Source organism: Phlebotomus papatasi, chromosome 2 (genome assembly GCF_024763615.1).
Source record: "Phlebotomus papatasi isolate M1 chromosome 2, Ppap_2.1, whole genome shotgun sequence".
Lineage (NCBI taxonomy): Eukaryota > Metazoa > Arthropoda > Insecta > Diptera > Psychodidae > Phlebotomus > Phlebotomus papatasi.
This window is the reverse complement of record NC_077223.1, coordinates 41,531,460-41,549,526: the sequence shown is the minus strand read 5'-3', so window position 1 is coordinate 41,549,526 and position 18,067 is coordinate 41,531,460. Positions and strand designations below refer to the sequence as shown.

Genomic DNA, 18,067 nt, shown 5'->3' with positions numbered 1-18,067 from the left:
CTAAACAGAAAGGAAACATATCTTTCCAAAAACTGCAAAACAAAATAGGAAAATAACTGTGTTATACACATTTAATAATTAATTATTTTAAATATAATTAAAAGATTCTATGTTAAAATTAATTAGTATGAAAATAACCTTTTCGAAATATTTATATAGGGGAAAGTGGTCTGCCTTCGAATACGGCAGCCTATGAATGTTTCAATTTGTCTGTTTTTTTTTTTTTTTTTCAAAGCAAAAATTCTGTGAACTATAGTTAATATTATTAAATATTTTCTATTAACTTTGATTATCAAAATGGAATTTTAGCTTTGGGAAATAAGAGAAAAATTGAAACATTCAAAGCTGCCGCATTCAACTTTTCCCTATATTTTGCATGAACTACCTGACATATTTGGACACTAAAATGTAAACAGTTTGACCTAATTTATGTATAAATATATCAAAGAACTTTTATGTTAAATCCGTTAATTTAGCTTCTCAGAATATTTCTCGGGAATTCTTTGATAAATTTTACAAAGATGAAAAGAAAAACCTTACAGAAGTTTTTCATTTGCAAAACAAATTATTATTTAAATTTCTTATACTATTTTCTTTCTTTTATTGCTGTATTTTGAGGAGAGTAAATATCAAAAATTTGCCTAATACGTAAATTATGAGAAATGAAATTTTCTTCTTATGAAAGTGCCTTATCCGGGTAAATTGATAAGATTTGTTTTATTTACACAATTTCATATTTTTTTCCTCTTCTGGAAATTTTCTTTTATTTGCTTAATATCACGTGTTTATATCTGTTGCGGCATTAATATTTGAATGTTGCCGAGATTTTTTTTTTTGGCAAAGAAAGGGACTGAAATGAAGTTCCAGGATATAATTTTCCTTAAGAAATAAAATGTATATTTTGTCCGACGAAGTCTATGTATTGTAGCTGTGGGGAAACATGTAAAAGACTTTCTATGGTTGAATGAGGAAGAAACTCTCATAAAATTGTGGTTTAAGTTTGACGAAGTGTACGTGCAGAGGTTTAGATATTTTGTGGCAATGAATGGGGGTTTTCTATACATAGATACAATCGCATACAAGAATGGAGGTCAATTTATTCATATGTCCCAAAAGCTTGGGGATGGATGCCACATGGTAATCACTAAACAATAACCTGTGAATGGCAAATTTACTCTCACCCTTTGGGGTATGTATCTCATTAACAAGAGAATATATGAATTGGAATGGATATTATTGTAAATAATCTGTAGGGTGACTCGATTTTGTAACACAGCTCTATGGGATTATTTTAGGGTGCAGGATGATAACACAGGGCTTTCTGTAACAATTTCCTATAACTACAAACACGCGCAACTAGAGGAAGATAGATGAAAAATTACCTATATCCGACTCTGAAATAAATGATGTTTCGAATGAAAGGAATGATTTATAGATGTTGTGGACAAAATGTGTGGTCACAACAAAACTGGATTATCGTCCATTTATCAAAGACGTATCATCCTATTTGATTCAAATTTTGAAGGATAAAATACAAAGTAGACGGCAAAATCCACTTGGGAATATGCAAAATCCTTCACTGTATAACTTTCGGGATAAGTGATTGAAGACTTTCCTACCACAAAGTCTAGCCTCCATATTGATTTTCCAGCGTTATGGGACGATTTTCCAAGATTGCTATCTAAACTCTGAAATCTCATATTGATCTGCGAAAGTTTATGGAATAGTATCGAAATGGCACTTTCTGTGGGAAAATTGATTATATTCATGTTTAAAACTTTGATGGAATTGTTAAGTCAGCCAAGTACACAATCTCTAAATAAAATCAGTTTCTTCACAAAATCTTATGTGTTATACATGCAAAGAAGGCACAAGTTGAAAATTGTCAAAAGTACACGGAAAGAAATTGGGACAAATCTGCGACATGGAGACTTTTAGCATATTTACTTACCTAAGTGGCTTCAAGGTCCATTTAAGGGACTGAGCCTCTCGCTCTAATACGGGCTTCAGACCTGAGGTTTATCCATATGGCTTAGTTCCTTTAATTCCTTTTCCGACAAGATATTTAAGGAAATTGTTGTTTAGGAATTGGATTATAAGGGCAAATGATTCATTAGATTTTGAAAAATCAATAAAATTGCTTGTTATTTAGACTTTTGAGACCTTCGGAAACTAGGCTAAACCTCCAGTCTGAAGCCGGCATAAAGTCCTCCAGTCATGACGATCAGATCGCTCCAGAAACACAGCATAGGTCGCTATCGAAAAGTCCGTGCTTTCGTAGGCTCCTTGCGAATTTTCGTAATAATCTTACTTTTACGGGTAAGGGTCGTTAATCCCTTGCTCAACCCTCTCAGTAGGACCAGATACCACATAGGATAAAGTGATATAAGTTGGACATAGTGTTACAAGTTGGACAATTCACCGGTACAAGTTGGACATGGCTTTTTTCTTGATAAATACAGTACAAAATTTGTTTTTAAGCACAAGCAACCAAAATATAAAACTAAAGCATTAAAAATATACAAATAAAATGAAGTACTAAATTTATCAAGACAAAAAGCCCTGTCCAAATTGTACCATTGCATTGTCCAACTTGTACCACTGTCCAACTTGTACCACTTTACCCTACTTCAATTCAAGCTTTAAGGCATTGACTGCTGATTTTGAACTGAAACCCGCATAAAAAGTGAGATTCTTAACAATCTCATATATTAGATCACAAAATCTTATGTTCTTCGATCGCGCTCAAAATTTGCAAAAATGTGTTTGGCCACTTCCTGATCACGAATACAGTAGATTCTCTCTCAATTGGGCATTTGGGATAAAATGTTATCCAAATTATCGAGAGATGTGGGCGTCAAAGTCGTTTCACAAAAGGCGCTCAATTATAAAGAATAAGGGCCTTGACAGACCTGAGGATTAGCCGAAAGACGGCTTAGCGTAAATATGTAAGAAATAATGGTCAAACTCTAGGATGATTAACTAATAAATGGATCATTTTAATTCACAAATGGTATATTTTTCTTAAATTCTTTATAATTTTTAAGCTTTAGATCCTACAAAAATAAGTAAAACACGAAATGGTAGCCACATATACAGAGAATATATTTTTATTAAATTTAAAATTTTACTGGTGTTACAGATAGAACATTTGTCAGAAAATGTTGTCATTTTTTTTAAACATTTGTCAGAATTTTACGTCTTTTTCATAAAGGTTTTATGAAATATTATACTCGTGCAATTATTATAAATTTTGTGCTAATAGCATAACATTAAATACTAAAAGTTTTAAAATGAATGCATTTGGTTTTATATCAAAACTAAAAAAACCACATGAGAAAAAATGTACCGCATTTTTGTACGGAAAATGTATGAGACTGCCCTGTAGGGGAATTCTGTAATTTTCGTGGCATTGTAACGCGTAAATTCGAAACCTGACAATGCCATTCGAGCTTTTTTTTGTCATATCGGTCATATCATATGAGTTCGAAAACGCAATTCATTGAATTTTTAGTGAAATCCCTTTACTTGATGATTTTATGAAAATACAGTACGACTTGGTTGATTTGTTTAATAAAATTCATTGTTATTTGCATTGTCAGAAATCTCAAATATGTGACTTGTGACAATGCCACGTGAGCTGAAATGGCAATTCAGGCTACAGAATCGCATTTCCGAAAAAGCTCTCCTAAGATTCAAACCCAATTTGCCATATGACATTGCCAGACCGCTACAGAATTCCCCTCCTAGATGTCTGAGAGACATATTTTGGAAAAACAAGTTTATGAATATTAAGAACAAATTTCGAATCTACAAAACTTGCGTCCAACCGATAATGACTATACGGCAGAGACAAGGGCCGACAACACTAGAACCAAACGCACGTTCAGGACTACCAAAATGAAAACTCTAAGAACAATATTCGGTTACTCATTACGCGATAAAAGAAGAGTTCAAATAATCGCGAAGAGTGTGAACCCCAGGACATTGTGCGATGGTCAAGATCAAGAACTGACACTAAACTTGCGAAAAGGATTCAAAAAATCTTCCAGCGTCGACTACGAAACCAAGAAGTAGACCACTTAAAAGGTGATACCAGTTCTGGACATCAGAATCACAACTCCCGCTGATGCTCAGTGCCATAGCACATTCAAACACTCAATCGACGACAAACAATCCGTAGCTCAAGTGTTGAAAAAAACAGGGCTCAAATTTTAGTATTTCTAGCCAGGACGTAGAACTTTCAATCAAAAAATAAGGCTCCATGATCCCCTGTTCCGTGGCCATATCTCCGATTCTAATTGCCAGAATTTGAAAATGAAGGCCTTTTGGAAAGCTCACGTGAAATGTCACATCTCCTTCTAAAATCCCTAATTCGTAAAACCCCGCTAGATGCGCTATGTTTTCAAAAAATAACTTCCTAATTAAATAAAAAATTAACTTTTTAATTAACTTTAGAAAATTTTTCAATTAGCTGAGATTCTTAACAATCTCTGTTTTCTGAGTTAATTAGATCCATCCCTATGGCACGAATAGGGCTGAAATTTCAGTATGTTACAGCTGCACTCGATCTAGTAAAAAAAAAACTTAAGTCGCTCGGACAACTCTAACCCGAGATATAAGGGGTCAAAGTTTAAAAATTGACCGGCCTATATCTCCAGTTCAAATTAACATTTTGACCTAAATTTTTGTTTGTGGATTCGTCTCGATGAGCATTTTCAGATGGTAGCTTAAAATTTCACCACTGGTGGCGCTGCAATTACATAAAAATTCAAACTCGTTTTTCTCAAAAACACCATTATTGTGCATTTTGATTAAATTGAGTGCTGTATCTAAGCTATGAAGTTGCCAAAAAGCTGCATGGGTTCGCTGTGATTACACTAGAACCAGACCGGAGATATGAGAGGTCAAAATTCACGAAATTCAAAATGCCATATCTCCGGTTCTATTTGACCGAATTTGATAAGTAAAGGCGCAAAAAGGTGTTGCGAAACTCACTCCTGGAATCGAATCGTCCCGAAATTTTCGGAATCTAGAGTTTCCAGGGTCTTCTAAGAATTTTGAGATCCCAAAAATTTTAGACTAAATACTGAGATTTCGGAATTGGTGTAATTCAGGGGCCCAAAATACGAGACCATGTGTTACTGTTCAACTCTTTAATTTCGAGATTGATCCTGATCTTGAAAATGGTTCAATTTCCGATATTTCCGAAACCCAGGATACCATATTCTAAGTCCTAATTGAGTTAAGTAAATTTATCTAGACAAATATTGATAGACGGCTTTAGGGACTCACGAGTTTGAGTATTTCTTAAAGCTGAAACGTCTTTGCTGTACTTTTTCTTAACGTGTATTCTAAAATCTCATGGGAATTTGAAGAAAAAAAAATGCCATAGAATAAATTTGCAATTGAGAGCGAAAGTATAAAGTCAACTTTTCTATCTGAAAATTACATTTTCCATTCTGTTCCACACCCACAAACACCCTCTTACGAGCAATACTTCAGATAACAATTCACTTTAAGCTCATTATTTTGCTTATTACTGAATACATTTATAAATATCTTCATACATTAACAGTTAAGTGAGGCTTATCGCAAATAATCCTATTTGTAATCTCCTTCTGCTTTACTAATCATTTCACGCTCCTTATTCTTAATTAGTCAATACAGTTTCACTTCACCGCCTTGTCTTAGACATTACACAAAATTGTATATAATTACTCATGTACGCTAATGGGTTGGTTTTGCTTTTGTAATCCTATTTTGTGTACTTTTAGGAGCATGTGTTCAATGAAACAATTACCGGCAATTTGCATGAGAACGGAAATTACACTAATCTATATAATGTACTATCGCATAAAAATGAATACCTTGCAGACGGTTAATAAAACTACTGTGTTGCATGATTTAGCGATAATAACATTAAAAAAATTATAAATATTTGAATTTACTTACTATGAAAGCTTTAAATATAATTACGGCTCTAGAAAAATCAGTTAAAAAAAAGTACATTTGACTTTTTGTTTATTTTATATATAGCAAAATTCTATCACATAAATTTTACCAGAGATAATTCAGTGGCTTTTATCCTATTTTGGGTTACCACGAAATATGATGATTCATTTAGTATTCTTTATTATTATCATTAGTCCTTTCACAAATTCGTGTGAAGAACATCCTACATATATACAAAAGTCTGAGGTTGAGCTTTCGGATGATTTATGAAATTTTTGCTCGTCTGGCATTCACTGATACTATATTCCAACATTATTCACATGTGAAAGAGAAGGGTGGGGTTCAAGAAAAAAGACACACACATAAAATATAGTGATAAAGAAATTGCTCAATGAGTGATGTGAAATTATTCCAGTGTTTTTTCATAAGTTAGAGCGTGATATGCTCATTTATTAAAGATTAAAGAAGAGCTTTTTGGTGAAAAAATTAATAATCGTGAATGATAATTATGTAATACAAATTATTTATGGAATAATTATGATATCTCAGTTCCAAAATATTTCAACTTACGCTTATATCAGTTTTTTTTTGTAAGCAATACGATTTTAAAGAAAATTTTGTAGAAGCACTGAAGTTTTTAGGCATGTCTTAGCAATTTTCCATCTTTTACGAATCTTTCTGTTTATCAATGTCAAGTTCAGAGTTTATCAAGAATGCCAAAAAAAATCTACACAAATACATTTTATTGAAATGTTTTACACAAAATAGAAAATCTGAAACAGTTGTGTCTAATTGAGGTTCTCAAGTCTAATTTACAAACGGTATTTGGCAGCTCTGAGAATAGGGAATTTGTCTCCTGAGCAGGAACCACGGAAGTCATCCAAAGTTAGGTCAAAGATTCCAATACCTCCCAGACCTTTAGCTCTCACATATCCAGCCTTATTTCCAGCGGTGTCAGGATCCTCGAAACTACACCAAAGACCATGTTCGTAGTCTCGGTCGGGATCACCTAGGCGGTATCCGTAGGTTCCGAAACGTTTGGTTGGATCACCAACTTTCCTCAGTGGAGCATCTTCTCCCTTTAGGTGGGCATTTGAAGGGTTGGGTAGTTTAGCACAGGCCTCAGGATAACTCACAAGACCTGGAATTTTAACCTGAGGACCCTCAGGATGACCCTCTTTAGGAGTACGTAGAGGTGGGACTCCCGTAAGTCCGGAATCTTCACCTAATTTCCAGCAACGTCCATATGTGGGAATACCCACAACAATCTTAGATGCTGGAGCTCTGCCTCCCATCCATGTCTGAACCTGGTAATTGACATTGGATTCAGGATTGCGTTCTGGGAGTTCATAAAGTGGGGCAGGGTAATCAGCCTCTTTGGGATTGCGTTCTGGAGTTTGGAAGTCAAAAGCAGCCAGAGCAACATAATCCAAATTGTTAATAATAGCTGGGACGTCAAAATAAATGGATGAATTAACATTAGGCAGAACAGTTAGAGCCAATTGGTAGTTGTCGTGTCGGAAAGAGTTCTTAAGTTCACGGACTAATGCCGTAAATTCTTCTCTATGTTCTTCCCATTTCTCATCAACTGGGGTGTCTGAGGTGAAGGGTTTCTTTAGTTTGTGGAAGAAGGATGACACAGTTCCGCGAATTTTTTTGGGCTTCACGACTGGGAACTGCCATGAAAGGTCCAGGCCATCAAAGTCGTATGTCTTAACAAGAGTGTAGGCAGAATTGATGAATGAAATGCGACCTGCACTAGACTCCAGAAGGGTTAGATATTTTTCACTATCACTGTCAGCTCCACCTCCAACACCTAGGAGAATTTTTAGGCCGGGGTATTTGCGTTTCAGCGCTGTGATTGCTCTATAATGGCCTTTGCCTTGATCGAGATCTTGATTCTCATTCAAGGAGACAAGTTTGTTGGTAGCACCATTTATGCCAGCATTACCGTAAACTAAGTGCGTACAGAAGGGAAGAGCAGGTTCGATGTCATTAATATTAGTCTTGCCTAGGCCTGCAAAGAAAATAAATAAGAATTTTACATTATAACTATTTTAAATTCGAGCTGTTCATTAGGAACACGTGAAAAGCTTATTTAAAAGAAAATTATAGGATATAGGGGAGTTATATACAGTAGAACTATACCCAATCAACACTGATACATCCAATGAGCTTTTATTACAGTAGACTCTCTCTCAATCGGGCATATGGGGCAAAATATCATCCAAATTATCGAAAGGTTTGGGCATCAAAGTCATTGTGAATTCCACAAAAAGCTCTCAATTATAAAGAATCAGCGAATTTGAACAAATTTGCTTTAAAATCAAACGTGAAAATTGTCAACAAAATTTTTCGCTCGATTGAAAAAGAGCCGATTGAGCGAGATTCTACTGTACCACGAATTCACATGAATTGCGAATTAGATCTTTTTAAGACCTTCTTCTAATTCGCTGTAATCAATTCAATGCAATATTTTATTTATTTCTTGTGAAATATATTTATTAAATATGATCTCATGACAACTCATCCGGAAGTTTAAACAACTACATTTAATGTCCGAAAAAGCCATTTTAAGTTATATAAATAAATGCTAGCATTTTACCCTTGTGTTACCGTCTGAACATTTCCGACTTAATTTCGTAGAAATTTTTAAATCAAATTTATTTAAACATCACAAGTTTCGACACACATTATATCCTACACAAGGTGTATTTGTTTTTTAAGTTATGCGGATTAGTTAATTGGTTCTTCATTGTAGATGAATCACTTGTTTTTTTTCCCACAGTAAACTAGTTAGAGTTAACGATCTTAAGATTAATTTGGCGTATTATTTGATTGATGAATCACTGTTTCAAGGTCTTAAAATTAAAACTTAATATTGTCTCACGAGATAAAACCCATTTTATGCATCAACTCTTCAAGATTTATTCCAAGAGCACCGTTAAAAAGTCGGAAGTAGATTTTTATAATGCACGGAAAGTCATATTCTATTGATATTGATCTCCTATTTATGGCACAAGGTTAAAATCATTGCAACCTCTGAACTTGAAATTTATTTAACTGTCCTCGTACTTTAAAAAAAAAATGAACTTACACTGTGTATTTTTCTTCATTAAAATTACATCCACGTGCTAAAGATTTACTTTAAAAGAAATTTTGACGAACTTGTTGAATGTGAAACTTTTATAGAATTTCGCAGAATTATTACCATCATTGCGCAATCAATCGACACTTTTCTCAAACACAAAGTCATTTTAAAGTTTACCGAAAAAAATCCCCTGCTTTGGCATCTATTTTGGAGATGTTGGTTGAGGTCAACGGGGACTTACCTTCACGCACAAAACTCCGGCTGTCGTAGTAACAGATGACCTTTGCGGTGGCTTGGGCGGCAATTGGGGCGAACGCGAATGCGGCCAAAGCCGCAAAAATCGCGAGACAAGTGGTCAGACTGGACATCCTCACTCGATGATACTCCACAAGATACTGAGTAGATGTTCGGATCTCACAGTAAACGCAACTAAACAGATTTGTTTAAATATACAAAGTCCATTTTATTAAGTATAGAGGCACACAAAGTGGCAGGAAGCTCGTTTTATTTCCTATTTCACAAAGAAAATTGGCAATGACTGCAAGCTGTTGACATATTTTTTTTTATATTTTATTAGATTTTATGAATTATAATTTTTACAGTCAGTTAAATTTCCCAAATTGGAATTTGTAGAAAAATTGAAAAAATAAGCTCAAAATAAATCAAAGAAATTGACTTAATGCTAATTAGAAAAACTATTTTTTTGTTTCATCAGAGAAATTTAAAACAGTTTATAAACGCTTAAGATTATATACTTTTTATCTCGAGCATAAAATTCATATGGCGCTGAATGAATAAATCATCAGCAATTTAATTTGAATTTAGGTAGTTTGATTCAAGAGAGTTTAGACTAGACATTGAATTTGTAATGTTGCACTCACGCCATTTAATTCCCATGAAGTTGAAGAGTCTATTTTGTAAATTTTCCAGCGAGCACACTTAGCTGAAAAAAGTAGCGTTTTCAGCATATTTTTGCTGAATCGACTAGCAAAAATTTGCTGACTGATCAGCAGTTGTCGAACAAAAAGTGCTAACCAAATATATGGAAATGGCACTGAATCGCCAATTTTGTTTCAAGGTTAGCAGAATTCAGCTGAAAATACATATGTTTTCAGCTGAATTGCAATCGGTTAGCATTTGGTGCTCGCTGGGTCTATACCTTTTGGAATACGAAATTTCAACATCTATCCCTATCAGAAAACGTTGACTAAAGAAAAACGTCATATTATTTACATTTTATTTGATACTTTAAATAAATTTCAAGATTTCGGCAAAAGTGTCAATATGGGTTCTCTGTCGAAGAGGTGTTCCTTCGACTCTATATCAAAAACGAAAAAAAATCGCTCGACGCGTTTAAAAGTAATCCCAATAAAACATGGTTTTTGTAGGCAATGAGGAGCGATGGAGGGAAATAAGGAACATGTTAAATGTCCCAGGGACAATTTATGGGGCGGTTCCAGGAAGGTCTCAAGTCGCTATCTCCAACCGTTTGGGCTCTAGGCGTGGTAACGGCTGGACGGACAGACGGACAAAGAGCGTGACCGCTATAAAACATATAGGGGAAAGCGCGCTACTTTTGGACGAATTAAGCTTCGCGCAATTCATTTTTTTATTGTGTTTTAAATTAATTTGGCACATTGTAATATTATATTAGGTGAGATTCTTAACAATCTCACCTACTATAATCCTAACAAAATTTCATGTCCTCCGATCGCGCTCAAACTTGGCCAAAATGTGTTTCGCCACTTCCTGATCACGAATATATGGGGGGCTAAGTTACGTTCCCGGCCGGCCGGCCGGCCGGCCGTCCGGCCGTCCGGCCGCTCTTTGGAGCTTAATAGCTCCTAAACTAAAAAAGATATCGACTTGCGGTTTTCGGCAAAGGTTAAATATCGTATGAAAATTGCAACATGGTGCATTGACCCCCCACCCCCCACCCCTCCTTCCGCCATTTTGAAGACCCCCCTTTTTTTGTTTTCTCAATAGCTCCGGCCCTATGGCATAGAGCGGGCTCAAATTTTAGTATGTTATAGCTGGGCCTTAGAGCTTTCCATCAATACCAAACTTAAGGTCCCCCGACCCCCCTGACCCGAGCTATAAGGGTCCAAAAAAATTTTCTTAAAATGGCCATAACTCCGGTTCTAATTGTCAGAATTTAAAAAATGAGGGCTTTTTGGAAAGCTCTCGTGAAATGCCACTTCCTCTTCTAACATCGCAAGTTCATAAAACCACCGCTAGGGGCGCTATTATTAAAAAGAAAATTTTTAAATCTTAAAAGTTAAATAACTCAAAAATTCCTTATGCGATCGGGCTGAAATTTTAGTATGTTGTAGCCGTTGATTATACCTATCAAACAAAAAAAACCTTAAGTCGATCCATAACCCCTGACCCGAGCTATAAGGGGTCAAAGTTCGAACATTGACCGGCCTCTATCTCCGGTTCTAATTAACACAGCGACCTAAATTTTACCTTTTTGGTTTCGTCTCGATGAGCACTTTCAGATGGAAGTTCAAAAAGTCACCACAGGTGGCGCTGTGATAGCGTCAAAATTCATCGAAATTCAAAGTCACTTTTCTCAAAAACGGCATTATGCAAGTTAATGAAATTTTAGTATGTTGTAGTCCAGTCTAGGACGTTTCCAAAATGGTGCGTATGTGCGCTGTGGTTTCAATAGAACCGGAGATATGAGGGGTCAAAGTTCACGAAATTCAAAAAATCATATCTCCGGTTCTATGTGACCGATTTTGATGAATGAGGGCTTAAACGAAAGATCTCACCAAATGCTACAACTTTCTAGAATATTTGAACTTCGTGGGACCAACACCAGGGGCGCCACAGTCGAAAAACCAATTTCAATATCACATAACCTCAATTATCTCGACTGTCGCTAAACCGATTTTGATGATTACTTCGACATAATTGTAGAGCATATTTGTCTCTACATTTCGTCCATACATCATTTTCCACTCAGACTATGCTATCACTCCGATTTTGCCGTTTAAGTGTGGAAAAATTGATTTTTCCAATAATAACGCTTTGAAATCACTCAGATGCCAATTTGACTGCCTCTACTCCACCAAGACACTTAAAATAGGGGTTTAAATGGAAAGTCCCGCAAAATACAACAATTCTTTGATATAGTTGAAGTTCAACAAATGACTACTTGGGGCACTCTGGATGAAAAAACGAGTTAAGAAACAAAAAACCTCGATTATCTTGGCTTCTGAGTAATCGATGAGTTCAAGTTCTACGGCAAAATTATAGAGAACATTCTGGTCTACATTTCACCCATATAACACTTTTCTGTCAGTTCATCCAAATCCTTGATATTTTGGTTGAAATACAAAATTTGTATAATTTCACGAATTTGATTCAAGATAACTGAATGGCGTCTCCCAACTTCAGCTCCAAATCGAATTTGCATGCACTCCGAGTTAGCTCACGTTAAGAATCTCACCTACATAAGCCGGTTAGGATTATCTGTCCCTTTTAATATCTAATCCAATACCCTAAATTGTCAGAAAAGTGCTATGAGTGAAATCCATAAGGAACGTAGAAAAGAAATTGAATTGTCCGAAGCTTGAGTCGTCCGAAGGTAGCGCGCTTTCCCCTACCAAATATTTTAGACAGAAACAATCAAACAATAACAAAACATCAATTTTACTCATGTAATATCTCTTGTAAAACACATTATAAAAAATTATCGATATAATTGAGAATTAAGAATGAATTTTCGTCACTAAAAATTATCAATTTGGTCAGTAGAAGAAATCGAAATAGGACAGTAAAGTAGCAAACTTTAGTTAATAATCTGGCTAGATGTGTACGTTATCAAAAACTAAAGAAGTCTGCCATGCTTGGGCTAAAATGAACCCCAAGCCATTAGGGATATCCTGGATTCAATACCCAAGAAGCAATTTTTTCCTAACATAGTCTTGTAGAATTCCCTAAGTAAGACATTAGCGAAAAGCGCGCTATCTTCGGACGACTCAAGCTTTGGATAATTCAATTTTTTCTCTATGTTCCTTATGGATTTTACCCATTGCACTTTTCTCAAAATTTGAGATTCATTTATAACACATTGAAAAAAATTATTTGCGGCAAACATAAATGGTTTAAAGGTAGCGCGCTTTCCCCTATAGAACTAAAAAAATTTCGATTTGCTTATAACGCTCTTGATTCCATCACTGAAATTACTATAAGCAAAGTGGCGCAATCTTAAAGATCTTAAGAGCTTCTATAAGAATTTCAACAGAAAATTCTCACTTTAAGTCTTTTTTAAAAGTGCACTAAAAGACTTGTCTAATACTTGGTTTTATAAGGTAGCTACTTTGTGTCTTGGGTAATGTGCAGATAATTTTTTGTTAGCACCAAAGCCGAACAGCCTTATAGGCTTAGTTTTAAGCATTTCAGATTGCTCAGCCTAAACTTCCAAGCAATCTTAGAATTGCAAAACATACAACCAAGGAAGGAACTTTCCATCGTTTCTGTCGCGAAAATATTTGGGAGCAATGCTAGACAGTGATGGCCGCAGAGGAAAGCTTAATCTGATAAATAAATATGAATTGAATTGAATACAAATCTATAGAAATATTAGGTTTAATAGATATTTACGAACAAATCAATCAATTCAATTCGTAAAAAGAATTAATTTTGGTAAGTGGGAAAAATTGATTTTATTAATCAAAATTATTTTAAAAGAAAATTGATTTTTCTGATTAAAATTATTTTTTCATTTAATTTTTTTTTAATCATACGAAAAAATACACTTTATATTTTTTTGTCAAACATGATGATTTTTTCTACTTTGAAAGTTCTAAACTTAGAAAATTTGATTTTTACTGACCAAAGAGTTTTTACCAAATTCTATTTTAATGGTGAACAAATTTAATTTTTTTTAATCATATGAGTGTTTTAAAGTACTGACTATTCTGCTGTCACTTTCTTGAAAAATGTCTAAAGATTATCAATTTTCTATACACGACTTATTCACTGATGACGAGTTTGGAATGTGTCAGAGTGTTAAAGAGAGATTTTGCAAAGACTTGATCATGTGGTTCACAACTTATTGACAAAATCGAACAATTGCTGGAATTCGTGATGACATAATATAACCTCTGAGGGTGACCTTTGGCAGATGATATACTTCGTAAAACTTGATTTTCTGGAAATGGGGCAAGTTTATAGTGATAAAGTGATCTTTTAGCCTCTGCAAATCATACTGAGCTTTTTTTACAACCTCCAGTTGGCTTTTAGTTCTTTAGAATCAGGACACTGCCATGTTGACTGTGATAAATTAGTACTAATATATTCTACAATCTACTCTACGGGAAAAGTTTGAATAAATGTTTAAGTGCTCTTTATGCCTTTCAAACTATATTAAAGCGATTTATAAGATAATTGAAATGTGAGTCAGATTAGTTCGTTGTCGTTTTTCTTATTCTTAGAGGTTAAAATTCAGGCAATAATGGCAATAATGAGTAAAATAATCCAACTGAGGCGTCAATACACTAATAGACTATGAAGGCCAAATGATTTCAATGGCTTTTTTTCATTTTTTCAAAGCTCTTGGGAAATTGTAGGAGATTAAGTCGATTTTTTTTGTTGCAGAAATAGAAATTGAAAAATTGTCAATAGAACTTCTAATTCTTTTGATGAAATGCATTCTGATGTAAACTGTGTCAATTCACAATTCAATTTTCACAGGAATTGTTCTGCTATAGTTCTTTTTTTCTCTCTTCAATCAATTCCTTTGAATGATGATAAACTTTTTGCTGGAACTTGTGAAACAAATAAAATTAAGTACTTTTCAGTTCATTTAAATGCACTACAGACTCACATAATTATTCAGCTCATTTCGGCATCAGTTTTATCCTCTATTTGTGCCACTTCAACTCACTGATTGTACGTTCTCAAAAACAAGGATAGTTTGCTAAAACTTTGTAGCAGACATATGAGCGTGCTCTGAATAATTAAAATTAAAGATTCTATACTCTATATTCTATACTTTATACATATATATCTTTAGTAGAAAAGTTTCTTATTTTTTGATGAATTTTTGCATTGAAAGTGTAAAGAAATGCTCAAAATAATATTGAGACAGGGTCCATGTTAAAATAGCAATTAATCTTGTCTGCATTAATAATTTCCAAAACGTTGTGACAAACACAGTGTTATTTTTGTTGTGTAAACTTGTTTTTTGATATTTTATTTAAATAGGGGAACTTGGTACAAAATATTGAAAAATGGCTTTTCTATTTTTTCCACAATGTTCCAGAAGACGTGAATAATTTTTATGTCCGTAACTTGACTTTAACGAACCTTTAGAAAGAAAGATTCAAAGCTATTGAAGTTTGTATTACACAAAAATCTCCGCTTGAATAACTTCTAAAAAGTATCCAAAAATGAATCGCTCAAAGCGTTTTCGACGTATCTTCCAAAAAAAAAAATGTTAAGAAGTCTTAAGTTCGACAAATTCAATTTATAGGGTGGGTCCTTTAGGACTTCAAGTAACTATCTCTAACCGTTTGATCTTTATCCAGACAGATGCACTAGCCATGGATTGTCTTGTTTATGTGCCTTGGTTAACCAGTTCTTTTGTGTTAACCGGTCGTCATGTCTACGACATAAAGAGTATTTTTTTAAGTTTATGTAAAAATTTTATTATCATGTTTTCATTTAAATATACATTTATACACTCATGCAATTAGACTTCAACTGTTAATTCCAAGAAAATGATTGCACAACTGCAATATTTACACGAAATAAATCACCACTTAATATGAGATAATAAGAATATTGCAAAATAAACACACCAAATTGCAGTACAACGCAATAGGTTAATGAGAAATAAATTGAAATGTGGAGGGAGAGGGGAATATAGAAAGGATGTTTTATTTATCATCTTCGCAAAGATAATAAGAGTGAATCACTATTAATTTTCTCCACCAACAAAGAAAGCGTGAAAAGGGATGTTCATGTGAATTGTTGGACTATGTTTTATTGTTACCGCTATGGCCATTAAGGATTTTATCGTCGATTTATATGTATTTCATCTTGAGCTTCATCATAATCTTTTCCCATCTTTTCTTCTTCTTTTTTTTCCTTCATTTTGCGAATACCGAGAAAGTGAAATGAATTTTATTTTCTTTGTGAAGAGTGAGTGATGAAATGAGCCGTGAACATTTCTTTTGCCACCTGCTCCTCCATAATAATATTCCTGAGAATTTTTCTACGATAAAGTCGTCTTATGGAAAATTGCACATGCATATATACATAACTTTTATCAGGAAAGACTCGCAAAATTTATCCGTCTATTTGTTTGTTCATGACTCATGCGGATCCTTTTCTCAAACATTACGAGGTATATGTGTGTGCTTTTCGAGTTCTCACGGCAATATTTCTTGTATCGTGATATGGGGATGTTATTTTTAAGGGAAACTGGAGCAGTTTCACTCATGAATTTCGAATAAAACTTTCAAATTGTTCCTATTGAATGGGGTGGTAATACGCCTCAGGCTTTGCAGTGCTCGGACTCGTGACTTATGACAGCTACACACTAGAGGAATTTATGACCTTATTGAAGAGTTTTTCCTGCAAAAGCGTAGGGAATTTGCTTCAATATGGACAATAATTTTCTCTAGTGTACAGCAGCCATTAGACGCTATACCTCAAAAGTACTTTCGCATTATTTACCATTTACAGGGTCTCAACCGATTAGAACAGACTTATAAATCGCCCAAAATGCCTTAGGAGTCTTAAGAGTAATATTGAATTTCGGGAAAAAATTAGTCTATTAAAATCAGTTCAGGCTTGTCAAAAATTCCAAGACCTTTCCAATGTGCCAACGAGCCCAAATCTGATAAAATTCAGTTGAGAAATACACTCACTATAGGTCCTTTTTAACCTTTAACATTGAAAAACCGTTATTAGGAATGATTCAACGGTATTTTCATATGAGGACAAAAAGTTCGCCTAGGGTAAATGGTCTAATTCGAAACCATTTCCAGACACTTTAACTTTGACAGAAGATTCAACACATTAAGTACATATTTTTTCTGAAGAGAATTACATGAATTTGCTCCTTGACTCTTTTAGAATGTTACTGTTTAGTGAAAATTCTTTAAATATCATTTGAAAACTTCTTAAATACAAGAAAAATACGCGAGCGTAAAATGCTTCTATTGGAAACAAATTAATTGAAATGGAGATATGGGAAAATTTCTAATTGGAGACAAACAGTGTAAGTGATACCGGGACGAAATTCTTCCAAAACCTTGTTGAGTTGCTCCTGAGTGCAGGATTGGTTCTTATTCCTGGTCTTTTCTACTTTCTCATCTAAAACAATAGGAAAAGCTCTCCAAAAAAAATCATATTTCCAGGGTTTCCTATTGAAGCATTTGCAGACACTTCAGAAAAAACCCTTATTGTTCACAAAATAAGTAATTATTCCATTTAAAAACTTCACGTACCGTTAACAATAAAGATTAGCACTTATTTTAACTAAAATTAGCCAGAAATATAAAATAAAATGTTAAACAAAACGAATCAACAATAGTCACCTCATTGTGTTTTTTATTGGAAAACATGGTCAATCGATGAAAAATTTGATGGTGAAAAGGTACACTTTTATTTTTTCTGAGAAATTAACAAATTAAAATTTGTGAATATGAATGGTTTTTTGTTTTATTGGGAGCAAAATTAACTAAATAATGAAACTGTGGCATAGAAAATTATATTAATAATAATTTAGTACTGTATTTATCATGGAAAAAATGACGTTTCCATTTGGAGTAGCGAAAAGTTTCCATTTGGAGCAGATTTTGAATTAGCTTAATTTACCCTAATCTTTAAAACATATCCAAGACATATCCAACATATTATTTTAGAATGCTTCGAAACTCAGTCACATAAACTGATATATCATGTTCCTATTACATACACATAACGGAATATATGCCCTTAAATCGAAAAGAAATCGTATAACTAAATAATTGTATTTCTCATTTATAACTCACTGCT

At 34.1% G+C, this 18,067-nt stretch overlaps 2 protein-coding genes across 6 annotated transcripts in view; one reads left to right on the top strand and one right to left on the bottom strand.

Annotated features, from left to right (window-relative positions):
• LOC129803862 (cytochrome b5 reductase 4) overlaps positions 1 to 18,067 on the top strand; it is a 105,804-nt gene that overhangs the window by 54,164 nt on the left and 33,573 nt on the right. The window contains exon 1 of one of the 5 annotated variants that reach the window (XM_055850682.1): positions 14,298 to 14,453. The exons of the other annotated variants lie outside the window; for them this stretch is intronic. The gene's annotated coding sequence lies outside the window, so the exon portion shown is untranslated. Of the gene's footprint in view, positions 1 to 14,297; positions 14,454 to 18,067 lie in introns of those variants that run through there. 5 annotated transcript variants of the gene reach the window in all.
• On the bottom strand, positions 6,684 to 9,476 carry LOC129803864 (chitinase-like protein Idgf4). The gene is made up of 2 exons (XM_055850684.1): positions 9,288 to 9,476; positions 6,684 to 7,972 (listed from the first exon to the last, which is right to left on the bottom strand). The coding sequence occupies exons 1-2, from the start codon at positions 9,412 to 9,414 to the stop codon at positions 6,768 to 6,770; spliced, it is 1,332 nt and encodes a 443-aa protein (XP_055706659.1). The 5' UTR covers positions 9,415 to 9,476; the 3' UTR covers positions 6,684 to 6,767.